General features: G+C 41.4%; 1 protein-coding gene across 7 annotated transcripts in view; it reads right to left on the bottom strand.

Annotated features, from left to right (window-relative positions):
* myo6a (myosin VIa) overlaps positions 1–15864 on the bottom strand; it is a 102810-nt gene that overhangs the window by 42680 nt on the left and 44266 nt on the right. For all 7 annotated transcript variants that reach the window (XM_014204923.2, XM_014204924.2, XM_014204926.2 and 4 more), the window contains exons 11-15: positions 15654–15834; positions 12754–12898; positions 8909–9066; positions 8556–8647; positions 2292–2364 (exon numbers count right to left, since the gene is read on the bottom strand). In XM_014204923.2, coding sequence (XP_014060398.1) covers positions 2292–2364; positions 8556–8647; positions 8909–9066; positions 12754–12898; positions 15654–15834 — 649 coding nt within the window. The remainder of the gene's footprint in view (positions 1–2291; positions 2365–8555; positions 8648–8908; positions 9067–12753; positions 12899–15653; positions 15835–15864) is intronic.

Here is a 15864-nt window from a genome sequence, read left to right as displayed (position 1 = left end):
TGTTAAATAGCCATCCCTAGGCAGCTTCCACCCGGTTACACAACCCTGCACCTTAGAGGCTGCTGCCCTATGTACATAAATTTGGAATCACTGGCAAATTTAATAATGGAAAAATAGTCACTTAAATGTTTACAAACTGCTTTTATCTCATATGTATATACTGTATTTTAGTTAATGCCACTGACATTGCTCAATCTAATATTTATACATTTCTTAATTCCATTCTTTTACTTTTAGATTAGTGTGTATTGTTAGATACTACGGCACTGTTGGAGCTAGGAACGCAAACATTTTGCTACACCCGTAATAACATATGCTAAATATGTGTATGTGACCAATAAAATTTTACATCGGTATTGACGAGTAGCGGTATTTCAATGTTTGGTTTGCTAAATGTGATACAAATAAACATGGCAGTGTGGCGTATTTATTAAGGATTCCCATTAGCTGCTGTCTTCCTGGGATCCAGCAACACTAAGGCAGTTATACACAACTACAAATATTACATGACATTACATTTCATAACACATTAAGTGTAACCCATTAAGGCCCTCAGGCTCCTACTCTACTATCACATAAACACAAAATCCATGTGTACATGTGTGTAGAGTGCAACGTGTCCGTTTTTATAGTTCACTCCGCTACTTGAGTCGTCCGTCTCCCCCTCTCTCTTTCCCCGCCCCTAGTCACTCAAGGAGCGCAGTTGTTGCTTCGACCGCGAGACCACTTGTCTTTCACTCTTCAGTCTGCATGGTCAATGCAGCAGATGCAACAAAGTGTTGACAACGATGCTGTTTCCACTTTGCTAATTAATATAAATCCACAAGCGTTCTATAATTACACTATTAGTTTGTGTATCTTACTGTGTGCAAACAGCTAGTTTGTCTTTTATTAGCAAGTGGCAGCAGGTAACCTAGTGGTTAGAGCATTGGACTAGTAACCGAAAGGTTGCAAGATCTAATCCCCGAGCTGACAAGGTTCAAATCTCTCGTTCTGCCTCTGAACAAGGCGGTTAACCCACTGTTCCTAGGGCGTCATTGAAAAGAAGACTTTGTTCTTAACTGACTTGCCTAGTTATATAAAGGTTAAAAAAAATATATAATTAAAATAAGTTGTGGCTAAAATAAATAGTGTTAGCTGCTAATAGCAAGTAAGCTAGCTAGCTAATACATTTACTGAGTCAGAAAACATAGCTAGCTAATACAGTCGGATACCAGTCAGCATTTTGTTTGTGCAACAGTATCTTCTAAATCAGACAGGAATAGGCAAAGCATGCATATTTTAGCTAGATCAAGCAAGAGAAAACATTAACGTAGCTAACATCTAATTAGGGTCCACTGGGAAACACTGACCAACATGTCAATAACTCCCAGGCTTTTTCATGTCGAACACTATTCAAAGTGCCCATTATTATATTACAACCCAAAGTATTTTGGGTGAACTGTTGGAATCAGTTCACCCAAGTATTTTGGTCTAAATCACAAATCAAATAGCAACAGCAACATCTGTTTAAAAATAAGGACTTCATTTTTTTGCCCATATCATGCAGCCATTTGTGGCACTGATCTCAAAATGAGAGCAAGAGATGCAGACATTTATGAAAATTACTTTTGTTTGAAGTTTGATTTAACAGTATAAAACAACCAGTATTGAGAAAGACCCATTGAAATCACTTAGAATGTATGTGTTGCCATGCTAAGGTCATGCACTACTTAAAGCAAATGTATAACCTGTACTATAAAAAAAAAAAAAAAAGTTAAATATTGTGATACATTTTGGCTATAAACACCCAACCCTATTTGATGGAACAGAAAGTAAAATGTCTGTTCTCAGAGAGTGAGTCTACAGGGCATGCTTTGTTCCACCGGCTGCTTCTCTTAAACGCAGACCCAATTCTATCTAGCGTTAACCCCGGTCACCTCCATTCCACTCTCCGGTATCCTGCCGCCATACCACACACACACACGTCTCAAACAGAGGGGTTTAGGTGCGCTCTGCAACATAATCAATCTACCTCCCATCAACTGCTTTATTTCTGTTGACCATAAAACATAACTTGGGGTCAGGGTCAAGAGTTGTGTGCTCAAAAGCGTAAACCTCTCAGAGAAAACAGCTATTCCACCTTCCCACACAAACGGAGGCCAAAACAGATCTCCAGTCAGAAGAACATTGAAGAAAAAAAATAAAAATAAAATAAAACTGCCGAAAAACACTGGAAACTAGGCAGAGGATACTGTATGTAGGGTAAACCTCAAATTATGTGCATGTAAAGATACGAAGACGAGACAAACCTATGCAGTCCTGATTGTCGACATAATGGACCTCATTTACTCCAAGACCCTCCTTCTGATACAGCTCTTGTTCCTAGAATTCAAAACAGAACGGGTCCAATAACAAGCATTGGTAATGTCACTCATAATGACATTAAGGAAATAATTTAAGTCTGTTTACTTACACTACCGTTCAAAAGTTAGGGGTCACTTAGAAATGTCCTTGTTTTTGAAAAAAAAAGGATTTTTTTTGTCAATTAAAATAACATCAAATTGGTCATAAATACAGTGTAGACATTGTTAATGTTGTAAATGACTATTGTAGCTGGAAACGGCAGATTTTTTATGGAATATCTACGAAGGCGTACAGGCCCATTATCAGCAACCATCACTCCTGTGTTCCAATGGCACGTTGTGTTAGCTAATCCAAGTGTATCATTTTAAAAGGCTAGTTGAGCACTAGAAAACCCTTTGAAATTATGTTAGCACAGCTGAAAACTGTTGTTCTATTTAAAAAAGCAATAAAACTGGCCTTCTTTAGACTAGTTGAGTATCTGGAGCATCAGCATTTGTGGGTTCGATTACAGCTTCAAAATCAGAGGTTGACTGATTAAATCGGCATGGCCGATTAACTAGGGCCGATTTCAAGTTTTCATAACAAAAATCGGTAATCGGCGTATGGCCAATTACATGGCAATCCACGAGGAGACTGCGTGGAAGGCTGACCACCTGTTACGCGAGTGCAGCAAGGAGCCAAGATAAGTTGTTAGCTAGCATTAAACTTAACATAATCACTAGTTTAACTAGCTTGTCCCGCATTGCATATAATCAATGCGGTGCCTGTTAATTTATCATCGAATTTACCTACTTCACCAAACGGGTGATGATTGAACAAAAGCGCATTCGTGAAAAAAAGCACAATCGTTGCACCAATGTCCCAAACCATAAACATCAATGCCTTTCTTAAAATCAATACACAGAAGTATATATTTTTAAACCTGCACATTTAGTTAAGAAATTCATGTTAGCAGGCAATATTAACTAGGGAAATTGTGTCACTTCTCTTGCGTTCATTGCACGCAGAGTCAGGGTACATGCAACAGTTTGGGCCGCCTGGCTCGTTGTGAACTGTTTGAAGACCATTTCTTCCTAACAAAGACCGTAATTCATTTGCCAGAATTTTAAATAATTATGACATAACATTGAAGGTTGTGCAATGTAACAGCAATATTTAGACTTAAGGTTGCCACCCGTTCGGTATAATATGGAACGGTTCTGTATTTCACTGAAAGAATAAGACTTAGTTTTATCGAAATTATAGTTTACGGATTTGACCCTATTAATGACCTAAGGCTCATATTTCTGTGTGTTTATTATAATTAAGTCTATGATTTTATATTTGATAGAGCAGTCTGACTGAGCGGTGGTAGGCAGCAGCAAGCTCGTAAGCATTCATTCAAACAAGCGCTTTCCTGCGTTTGCCAGCAGCTCTTCGCAATGTTTGAAGCACATCGCTGTTCATGACTTCAAGCCTATCAACTCCCGAGATTAGGCTGGCAATACTATAGTGCCTATAAGAACATCCAATTGTCAAAGGTATATGAAATACAAGTGGTATAGAGAGAAATAGTCCTATAATAACTACAACCTAAAACTTCTTACCTGGGAATATTGAAGAGTCATGTTAAAAGGAACCACCAGCTTTCATATGTTCCCATGTTCTGAGCAAAAAACTTACACGTTAGCTTTTTTACATGGCACATATTGCACTTTTACTTTCTTCTACAACACTGTGTTTTTGCATTATTTAAACCAAATTGAACATGTTTCATTATATATTTGAGACTAAAGAGAAATACTATGTGTTATATTAAGTTAAAATAAAAGCCTTCATTCAGTATTGTTGTAATTGTCATTATTACAACAAAACAAAAAAAACACACAGTTGAAGTCGGAAGTTTGCATACACTTAGGTTGGAGTCATTAACTTTTTCAACCACGCCACAAACTTCTTGTTAATACACTATAGTGTTCGCAAGTCGGTTAGGACATCTGCTTTGTGCATGACACAAGTAATGTTTGCAAAAATTGTTTACAAACAGATTATTTCACTAACACAATTCCAGTGGGTCAGAAGTTCACATACACTAAATTGACTGCCTTTAAACAGCTTGTAAAATTCCAGAAAATTCTGTCATGCTTTAGAAGCTTCTGATAGGCTAATTGACATCATTTGAGTCAATTGGAGGTGTACCTGTGGATGCATTTCAAGGCCTACCTTCAAACTCAGTGCCTCTTTGCTTGACATCATAGGAAAATCTAAAGAAATCAGCCAAGACATCAAAAGAAAATTGTAGACCTCCACAACTCTGGTTCATCCTTGGGAGCAATTTCCAAATGCCTGAAGGTACCACGTTTATCTGTACAAACAGTACGCAAGTATAAACACCATGGGACCACGCAGCCGCCATACCGGTCAGGAAGGAGACGCATTCTGTCTCCTAGAGATGAACGTACTTTGGTGCGAAAAGTGCAAATCAATCCCAGAACAACAGCAAAGGACCTTGTGAAGATGCTGGAGGAAACAGGTACATAGTATCTATTTTCACAGTAAAACAAATCCTATAGCGACTTAACCTGTTGGGGCTAGGGGCAGTATTTTCACGGCCGGATAAAAAAACGTACCCGATTTAAACTGGTTACTACTCTTGCCCAGAAACGAGAATATGCATATATTTAGTAGATTTGGATAGAAAACACTCTAAAGTTTCTAAAACTGTTTGAATGGTGTCTGTGAGCATAACAGAACTCATGGCAGGCCAAAACCTGAGAAAATTCCATGCAGGAAGTGCCCTGTCTGACAATTTGTTGTCCTTCTGTTGCATCTCTATCAACATTACAGCATCTGTGCTGTTACGTGACACTTTCTAAGGCTTCCATTGGCTCTCTAAAGCGTTCAGAAAGCGGAATGACGTGTCTCCTGTCTCTGGGCAAAGTACAGCAGCAGAGTTTGTAAGTGGCCTGCCTGGGGACAGTGAGACTGAGATGCGCGTTCACGAGACTTCTCAATTTTTTTCTTTCAGTCTTTGAATGACTACAACGTTGTCCGGTTGGAATATTATTTTTACGAGAAAAATAGCATAAAAATTGATTTTAAAACAGTGTCTGACATGCTTCTAAATACAGTAATAGAATATTTTTAAATTTTTTTGTCACGAAATGCGCTCGCGCGTTACCCTTTGGATACTGACCTGAATGCACGAACAAAACGGAGGTATTTGGATACAACTATGGATTATTTGGAACCAAAACAACATTTGTTGTTGAAGTAGAAGTCCTGGGAGTGCATTCTGACGAAGAACAGCAAAGGTAATCCAATTTTTCTAATAGTAATTCTTAGTTTAGGTTGCCCCAAACTTGGTGGGTGTCAAATTAGCTAGCCTGTGATGGCCGAGCTATGTACTCAGAATATTGCGAAATGTGCTTTCACCGAAAAGCTATTTTAAAATCTGACACCGCGATTGCATTAAGGAGTTCTGTATCTATAATTCTTAAAATAATTATGTATTCTGTCAACGTTTAGCATGAGTAATTTAGTAAATTCACTGGTTGTTTTCGGTGGGTATGCTAGTTCTGAACGTCACATGCTAATGTAAAAAGCTGGTTTTTGATAAATATGAACTTGATTGAACAAAACATGCATGTATTGTATAACATATGTCCTAGGAGTGTCATCTGATGAAGATCAAAGGTTAGTGCTGCATTTAGCTGTGGTTTTGGTTTTTGTGACATATATGCTTGCTTTGAAAATGGCTGTGTGATTATTTTTGGCAGGGTACTCTCCTGACATAATCTAATGTTTTGCTTTCGCTGTAAAGCCTTTTTGAAATCGGACAACGTGGTTGGATAATCAAGAGTCTTATCTTTCAAATGGTGTAAAATAGTAATATGTTTGAGAAATTGAAGTTATAGCATTTTTGAGGTATTTGTATTTCGCGCCACGCGATTCCACTGGCTGTTGACTAGGGTGGAACGCTAACGTCCCACTGGCCCAGAGAGGTTAACCTGAAAGGCAAGGAAGAAGCCACTGCTCCAAAACTGCCATAAAAAAGCCAGACTACGGTTTGCAACTGCACATGGGGACAAAGATCGTACTTTTTGGAGAAATGTCCTTTGGTCTGATGAAACAAATATAGAACTGTTTGGCCATAATGACCATCGTTATGTTTGGAGGAAAAAGGGGGATGCTTGCAAGCCGAAGAACACCTTCCCAACTGTGAAGCACGGGGGTTGCAGCATCATGTTGTGGGGGTGGTTTGCTACAGGAGGGACTGGTGCACTTCACAAAATAGATGGCATCATGAGTGAGGAGAATTATGTGGATATATTGAAGCAAAATCTCAAGACATCAGTCAGGAAGTTAAAGCTTGGTCGCAAATGGGTCTTCAAAATGGACAATGACCCCAAGCATACTTCCAAAGTTGTGGCAAAATGGCTTAAGGACAACAAAGTCGATGGTATTCGAGTAGCCCTGACCTCAATCCCATAGAATATTTGTGGGCAGAACTGAAAAAGCGTGTGCGAGCAATGAGGCCTACAAACCTGACTCAGTTACACCAGCTCTGTCAGGAGGAATGGGGCAAAATTCACCCAACTTATTGTGGGAAGCTTGTGGAAGGCTATCCGAAATGTTTGACCCAAGTTAAACAATTTAAAGGCAATGCTACAAAATACTAATTGAGTGTATGTAAACTTCTGACCCATTGGGAATGTGATGAAAGAAATAAAAGCTGAACTAAAAATCAGGGAATTTTTACTAGGATTAAAATGTCAGGAATTGTGAAATACTGAGTTAAAAATGTATTTGGCTATGGTGTATGTAAACTTCCGACTTCAACTGTATACAAATAGGCCGATTTAAATCAGTATCGGCTTTTTTTGGTCCTCCAATTAATCGGTATCGGCGTTGAAAAATCATAATCAGTCGACCTCTACTCAAAATGGTCAGAAACAAAGAACTTTCTTCTGAAACTCGTCAGTCTATACTTGTTCTGAGAAATGAAGGCTATTCCATGCGAGAAATTGCCAAGAAACTGAAGATCTCGTACAACACTGTGTACTACTCCCTTCACAGAACAGCGCAAACTGTCTCTAACCAGAATAGTAAGAGGAGTGGGAGGCCACGGTAAACAACTGAGCAACAGGACAAGTACATTAGTGGCTAGTTTGATAAAGACGCCTCACAAGTCCTCAACTGGCAGCTTCATTAATTAGTACTCGCAAAACACCAGTCTCAACGTCAACAGCGAAGAGGCGAGTAGTACACAGCGGTGTGTGAGATCTTCAGTTTCTTGGCAATTTCTCGGATGGAATAGACTTCATTTCTCAGAACAAGAATAGACTGACGAGTTTCAGAAGAAAGTGCATTGTTTCTGGGCATTTTGAGCATGTAATCGATCCCATAAATGCTGATGCTCCAGATAGTCAACTAGTCTAAAGAAGGCCAGTTTTATTGCGTCTTTAATCAGGACCACAGTTTTCAGCTGTGCTAACATAACTGCAAAAGGGTTTTCTAACGATCAATTAGCCTTTTAAAATGATACACTTGGATTAGCTAACACAACGTGCCATTGGAACACAGGAGTGATGGTTGCTGATAATGGGCCTCTGTACACCTATGTAGATATTCCATTAAAAATCTGCCGTTTCCAGCTACAATAGTCATTTACAACATTAACAGTCTACACTGTATTTCTGATCAATTTGATGTTATTTTAAAATGGACAAAAAAATGTTGCTTTTCTTTCAAAAAAAGTCATTTCGAAGTGACCCCAAACTTTTGAATGGTAGTGTATATAAGATTGTTCTCTATTCTAATGAGGCCAAAGACTCAAAAGTATTCAAATAAAGTCTGAGGGCAGAAGCTTTGTCTATTATAACTATCCAGCAATAATACATTACGTTAGCAAGTTCACTGATCAATAGAACTGAATCTTAAATATCAAGGTTTCCTTCTGCTTGTTGTAAACATCTGGGCTCTTTCTCAGTTCATCTTTCCTAGATTTCTCACATCCTCTCTCCTTCTCAGAATGCATTGGAGAAGAAGGTCCAATGGGAGGGACCTTGGTCATTTCCCTCAAACGCAGTTTAGGAGGAGGCAAGGAGATATGTTGCCCTTCTGTGATTCCTAGCATCCTGGAGATTAAGCTCTTGGACAGCAGGGATGTCAACTAAGGAGAGAGGGGGCGTCGGGGTCTACAGGCAGACAGTGGAAGAAGCGCTCACCTCTTTCAGGATGCGTTCGTTGAAGAACTGCTGCAGCTTCTCATTACAGTAGTTGATGCAGAACTGCTCAAAGCTGTTGTGCTCAAAGTACTCTGAAAGAGGAAATGAAAAGACATTAAAAAAAAAAACACTTCAGCTGTAAACCACCACTGTCTCTGACTAATGAACTCTAGCATGTGTGCGCAATGTGTGGTTTGTGTTATGTATAATGTCCATGGCAAAATGTCTGTTTGATGTTGTTTTTAAATGGACAATTACCCTGCAAAACCATTTTCCGCCTGAGGGATAATAACGTTTACTACTACTAGCATATCATGCATCACGTCGATGTAGCACATAGAGGGGGTACAGACCAAAGCCTGCGATATCCAGAACCCCGATGAAGTTGGCGGAGGAGTCGAAGGGGAAGCACTGGTTGACCCTGGTGACCACGTGGTCAAACAGCCGGCTGTACACAGCCTTGGCCAGGGCGTCCCGCGCATTGTTCGCCTGCTCCACTTTCAATGGCACCCTGGGAGGGAGAGACAAAGAGAGGGCACATAATTCCTCCTAGCACTGGTCCTCTGTAGCTCCGTTTGCAAGCACCGTACTCTGCAACGCCAGCATAGCGGGTACGATTCCCAAGACCAACCGCATCTAAAACGTATGCAAGCACGACTAAGTTGCTTTGGATAAAAACAGCTGCTAAATAGCATACTGTATATTATAACTGAATACTTGCCTTTTCTGTATGCAAAGTAAATTTAAGTATATCTAATCTAAAATCTACCATGTAGTCCACACAAGGGGGATTTGGATTTGTCACCAGCAAAGAAACATAGCGCTAAGGCACCTACACGCATACAGAGACAGAGACTTGAGCAATGATGGCTGGTGAAATCAATAGCCTACAATTCATAAGAGGCAGAGTCTGTTTAAATAATCTTATGCATTCATCACCGTTGGTCTGCAAAAACACTGAGGGTCTGCTTGGTTTCCCATGCAAATAATTGGGTTATTGACATCTTGGGGAAAGAGTGATTGTGGTGTGATAAGGAGCCATGACAATGAGAGAAAGTATAAGCATCACAGCTCTGTGAAGGTATTGTGACATCCCCAGAGCTCGGACTGCGGTCAAGTGCTCAGATGAATAATCCGAGACCACCGAGAGAGGGCTGAGAATGCAGTGGAGCGTGAAATGTACAACATGACTACCACGTGGACTTAAAAAGTTGCTCGTCAAGCTTTACCTTTGATTCAAATGCATCTTTGTCATGCACTTAAAAAGGAAAACTCCACTCAAACTAACTTTTGGTATTTTCCTTCATTAGACCAAAATGTTTTGCATGTCAAGTTTTCAAGCTGTTGGACTTCAAGATGCCAAGTGTCACTTCATCATGATGTAAAATGAATCATGATGCAAAAAGCATCATTGTGATTAAGTGGCAAGTGACACTTTTCTTCTAAAGTTTTTCCTTTCAGGCGGGAGAGAACCAGGATAATACTGTACAAGTAGCACTTAGCCATGAAGTACTTAGAGAACTGCCAATGTCCAAAAGCCACCTCTAATGTCTTGAAGTGAGAGTTGATTTAGAGATTCTCCTCACACACCTTTACCTCCATCCCTCACACCCACACTCTTCGGGCAGGACTTATCCATTACCTCGTCGCCCCCCCGTGGATCTCCATTTAACACATCCCACAAGACAAGAACTCCCCATTATGATACCAGCATCACATCACCTCGTCTTACACTTTTGCCTCCTTAAGCTCCCAGTACACCTGGGCCCTCTCTCACGCTCTCTCAACCACAAACCAAGTTTCATTTATATTCTTCCAGCCAGTGAGAAACTAACGGTCCACAGCTAAAACATTTAAATACCAGGGTTAAGCCCTGGCCTCTCATTTACACAAACCAAGAGGTAGGAAATGCCAGAACACTAACAGTAGTGGGGATGTGTGTATTCCCCATGAAGCCCGAGGTTATCCACCTTGCTCCAATGATCTCCACAAAATGATCTCCGGCAGCATGTTATCAGGAAGTTGAGGGGCACACATCTTTTTAAAATTACCATTATGAGTGTGTACTGCACTGTGCATATGGGCAAGTTGAGAGAGTGGACTGACCCCACCTGGCATCGCCGGGATGCCGCGTCCGCCAGTGAATTCACCATGGTGGGGTCAACACGATTAACATACATCTCTCCTCTTCCTCCCCCCCCCCCCACCCACTCTGCCTCGCACATAAACACCTTAAAAGCTAGTCTCTAAACAGGCTAACATTTAGATACGGCTTTCCCCCTTACATAAGTCATAAAAATAGGCCGCTTAATGGTGGAGCCACAGAGAGAGAGAGCCAGTTGAAATCCTTACCCACCCTTTATAAGTCACTTAATGTAACTGTACTCACACATTGCGATTGCTGCTATTAATTAAACAAGCCACTGCACACCACTAATTAATTGTTTAATATTACGCCCTCAGAGGCTGCGTCCCAAATCGCACCAGATTCCCGACATTGTTCTTTTCACCAGAACAATATGGGCCCTTGTGAAAAATAGTGCACTATGTAGGGAATAGAGTAGGACTCTCACAAAGACCCAGCCAGGCCCGTATAAAGTAGCAGTTAAAGCTTAACTACTGTGTGAAAGTGTCTCTCTCTCCACAAATGAGACAAACATTAGTGAGGGAGGACATAAGGGTAATTGCACATAGTGACTGGCTTGGCATTCAGGTTGGCGAGCTGAGGGAGCGCCAAGCTGCCCATACAACAATCACTGTCAGGCATAAGACAGGCTGGGCCACGGCTAAATGCACACAGGGCCTTGCCATAGATCAAGAATGAGGCACACATCCCAAATGGTTCACTATTCCCTGTATAGTGCACTGCTTTTGGCCAGGGCTCATAGGGCTCTGGTCAAAAGTAGTGCACTACAGAACATAGGGAATAGTGTGCCATTTAGGACACATACAGGGACTAGGGAAGGGCCCGTATTCATTCAAAGGTGGCTAGTTCCTATTTTTACTCAGAGGCACAGCACTACTGTTAGTGACAACCGCAGCACTCACACACAATACAAATGCGCACACACACACGCGCATCTGTTGGTTCCTATGGTAACTGGCACGTGACCAGTATGGCACTTGTTAACAGAGCATGAGTGCTAATCATGTGGACCTGACACCATCTGCACAAAGACAAGCCTTCCAATACAAATAGAAATATAGGCTAGAATCATCACCATATTGACACATACTGTCTCACATCAGAACGTTTAGGAATTCAAACATGTGTCACATGCAATTAAAGAACACAAGCGCTACCTGTTATTTTGCCTGTCCTCACATAAAAAGGCAGTGGATGGTTCCCAAAAAAACACTGTATTCCCCATCGGTCCTGGTCAAAAGTAGTGCACTATATAGGGAATAGGGTGCCATTTAAGATGCAACCGCAGTCCTCTCTCCATGCAAGGCCGTTGAGGAGAAGGAAGTGATTTAAATAGAAATGGTATAGCGCTATACAGAACCAGTCAAACGTTTGGACACACCTACTCATTCCAGGGTTTTCCTTTATCTTTTACATTTTCTACATTGTAGAACAATAATGAAGACATCAAAACTAGGAAATAAGACATATGCAATCATGTAGTAACCAAAGGAGTTAAATCAAAATACATTTTAGAATCTTCGAAGTAGCCACCATTTGCCTTGATGACAGCTTTGCACACTCTTAACCAGCTTCATGAGGTAGTCACCTGGAATGCATTTCAATTAAAAGGTGTGCCTTGTTAAGTTAATTTGTAGATATTTTTTACTTTAGTTCTTAATGCGTTTGAGCCAATCAGTTGTGTTGTGACAATGTAATGGTGGTATACAGAAGATAGCCCTCGTTGGTAAAAGACCAAGTCCATATTATGTCAAGAACAGCTCAAATAAGCAAAGAAACAACAGTCCATCATTACTTTAAGACATGAAGGTCAGTCAATCCGGAACACTTCAAGAACTTTGAAAGTTTCTTCAAGTGCAGTTGCAAAAACCATCATGCGCTATGATGAAACTGGCTCTCACGAGAACCATGTCATAATAGTGAAGACATCAAAACTATTCCACAATGTAGAAATTAGTAAAAATAAAGAAAAACCCTTGAATGAGTATGTGTGTCCAAACTTTTGACTGGTACTGTATATAATATGTTCTAAGTCATTATAAGGTGACTCACTTGATAACTGTTCCTTTGGCGCCCCCTGCTGTGGTGAGCATGACCCTAGAGGTGAGGCTGACTCGCAGGTCCGACTCTTCCAGACCCAGCAGCTCAGCACAGTACTCCACAGTCTGGCTCGACTGGTTCTTTATGGTGCAGCCACCTGGTGGGCCAGACATACAGAGTGGTTACGTTGTAAGTAGCTAGTAAAGTTGTTAGTAACGTTGTAAGGATGACGTGTAGAATGATGTTGTGAGCGGTTAGGAAGAATGTCAGTGATTTTATTGAAGACAGTAAGCTCTGACCCTGGGTAAATAGGCATACAGTGATTGCACATATTGTACATTACAACATGATTTTGACATATATGACATGGATTACAGTTCAATACTGCCCATATCGATACTTAACATCCATTCCGGCCATACAGTCATTGATTCTGACAGACCGTCAGTATGGAAACAGCACGATCAAAGTCTGATTCTCTTGCTAGCTACGGGACTATTGCATTTTTAAAGAACTAGCTACCCTAGTCTGGTCTCAATAGTATTAGGACAACGCCTACAATCAATCTCGCATGATTTATCAGCACAGACGTAACCTCCCTCCATCTACTTCATAATGAAACAGGCTTCATTATTCCTGAACCATAGCACTCCATCACTGCCTAACGCTATGCATTTCATTAGTCTCCAACCGTGCCAGGGGTGGACAAGAGGTAGCTACAGATTTTACGCCAGATAATGTGACGTAACCAAACGGTTTTTGGTGTCCATTAGTGGGACATTACAGGAAAGCCCCGTACAAACCGCCGCCATAGATTTTTCAGCTAACCCGTTCCTGGCGATACGGTCTTCATTATCTTATAAAATGCCGTTTCCAGTTGCAGGTGGTTCTACAAAAACCAGCAAGGAGGTTCCTCGCCATTTTAGCGGCCCAAATCGAATATTTCCCAGCATCTTCTCAGGTACTAGTCGTTTCTATGCGACGCGGCCACGTGTAGAAGATGACACAGTGCGACCAAAACAAAGATCTACAGACACGTAAAGAGGCAAATCTCAATGGATACAAAACATGGATTTAATATCTTTCAGAATGTTTTTTTGTAGAACCACATGCAACTGGAAACAGACATTAAAGATATATTCTTTTTTTTACCGAATCGAGAATGAAGAAATCAAAAATAATAAAATAAAAACAGGTGAGTTGAAAATTCTATGGCGGTGGTTTGTGTGGGCCTTTCCTGTAACTGACACCCCCAAATCTTTGGTTATATCACATTATCTGGCATACAGTCTAGTCTGTAGATAGACAAGAAGCAGGATAGTGGGAAAGTAATGAGGGGATAAAATGGCTAGATCAAGGGCGACACAGGATAAGGAGGACAGTTTCAGGACGAGACATAGGAGGGGATAATGGGAACTGTTTAGGGGTGACAGGAAGAAGGGGGACAATTTTAGGGGCGACAGGAAGGAGGTGATAAGGATGTTTGGTTAGGGCGACACAGGAAGGAGGGGATAAAGGGTACAGTTTGGTGGTGACGATAGAAGAAGGGACATAAGGGGGACAGTCTTCCGTGCGACACCAGACGGCGCTTCTCTCAGAGGAGCTGAGGCAGGATATCATGCGTTTCATGTCAGGGACAGGGAGCAGCCTGACGGTTCCCATCCTCATCTTCTCTGACTGGACTCTTAGCTTCAGGTCACTGTAAAAACGCACCACGAGAGACTCCCGCTGAGTACAAAGTACTTGTTTTAAATGCTGCCATGCTGTGCCGCTCTCACTCTCACAGAAGGGGAAAAAGAGGAGAATTGAAAGGCACTACGTTCGAGTTTCACTGATGTTCAAAAGGAATGGTTTATTCTCAAAATGTGACCTTCCTCTGGGTCGTCTGAAACAGCATGTGTGAAGTCAGTGGGTGGAGGAGAGCCTAAGACATTCACATCGTAATGAATCAGCCTTGCCAAACGAAAGAATATACTTTCCCAAACAACAACAATAAAAATCTGAGATTATTCTGTATGATATTATTATAACCGTAGGGGACTACAAAGAGCGACATTCACAAAGAGAGACATGTGAAACATTTCATCAATTAATCCAATGGCTTTGTAGCAATAATAAATGAATGGGAGGAGAATGACAAGTCCCAAGTGTCCTTGTGTCGGTGGCTCTTTGATAGTGAATAAAATACATTTCAGACTACAACAAGAAGCCACATGGGCCTTTAGAAGAAAGCTGAAGATTAAAGTAATTGATCACAGAGCAGAGTTTCCCGGAGACAACAGCAAAATGGCGCACCTACTGCAAGGACACAAAAGAAGATTGTTTTTCTGGTCGCGGCCCCTCATGATGAGTTTGGATTTTTTGTGGTTTCCCCCCCAACAAAATATCCCATACCTGGACTAGACAGATGACTTATTGAGGCAACACCACACAATGAGGAAAATGCAAAAGGTTTCTGCCAGCTCTCTGAGAAAAGGCTACCACTTCCTCAGCATCCCTTAGACTTCCTGTCCTGTGCCCTGGTGCTTTACTCATATTGTCACTGCACTGAAAGAGAGACAGCTGTGTCTTTGTTGTTGGTTAGTGTACCAAATAGTGAGTGGGGTGATATACTCTGACATCTTATAAGCCAGCCATCTGTTAAGAAAGCTTGCAAAGAAGCATGCAAAAAAACAATTGAAACAATGAGGAGTGAGTGCGAGCGCGAGACCCGGCCAACATGTGGAAACTATAATGAGCGCTGAGCGAAAGAGGGAGAGAGAGAGAGAGAGACCGAGACCCTGCTCACCTGATGTGGAAACTATAGTGAGCAGTGAACGAGTGAGACAAAGCGAGAGAGTGTGAGAGACAAAAAGGACAGTCAGACAAACAAATCGAGACTGACAGAAAGACCAACAGACACCCTTGCTCACCTGATGTGCTCCCTGCCTCCTCAAAGTCGATGTTGCCTAGGTGCAAAACCCCGGCCACCACTCTGAACAGGTCCAGCTTTTCCGTGTCATCCAGGCCGATCTTCTTCATGGCCCCACACATCCTGTTGAAGTCCCCCTGGTCGTCCAGCAGAGGGTCCTTCAGGGGCCCAGCTTTCAGGTGCTGAGGAACCATGGGGAGAGGATGAGTCAG

The sequence above is a fragment of the Salmo salar genome, chromosome ssa06 (assembly GCF_905237065.1).
Source record: "Salmo salar chromosome ssa06, Ssal_v3.1, whole genome shotgun sequence".
NCBI classification, from domain to species: Eukaryota; Metazoa; Chordata; class Actinopteri; order Salmoniformes; family Salmonidae; genus Salmo; species Salmo salar.
This window is presented reverse-complemented; position numbering and strand designations above follow the sequence as displayed.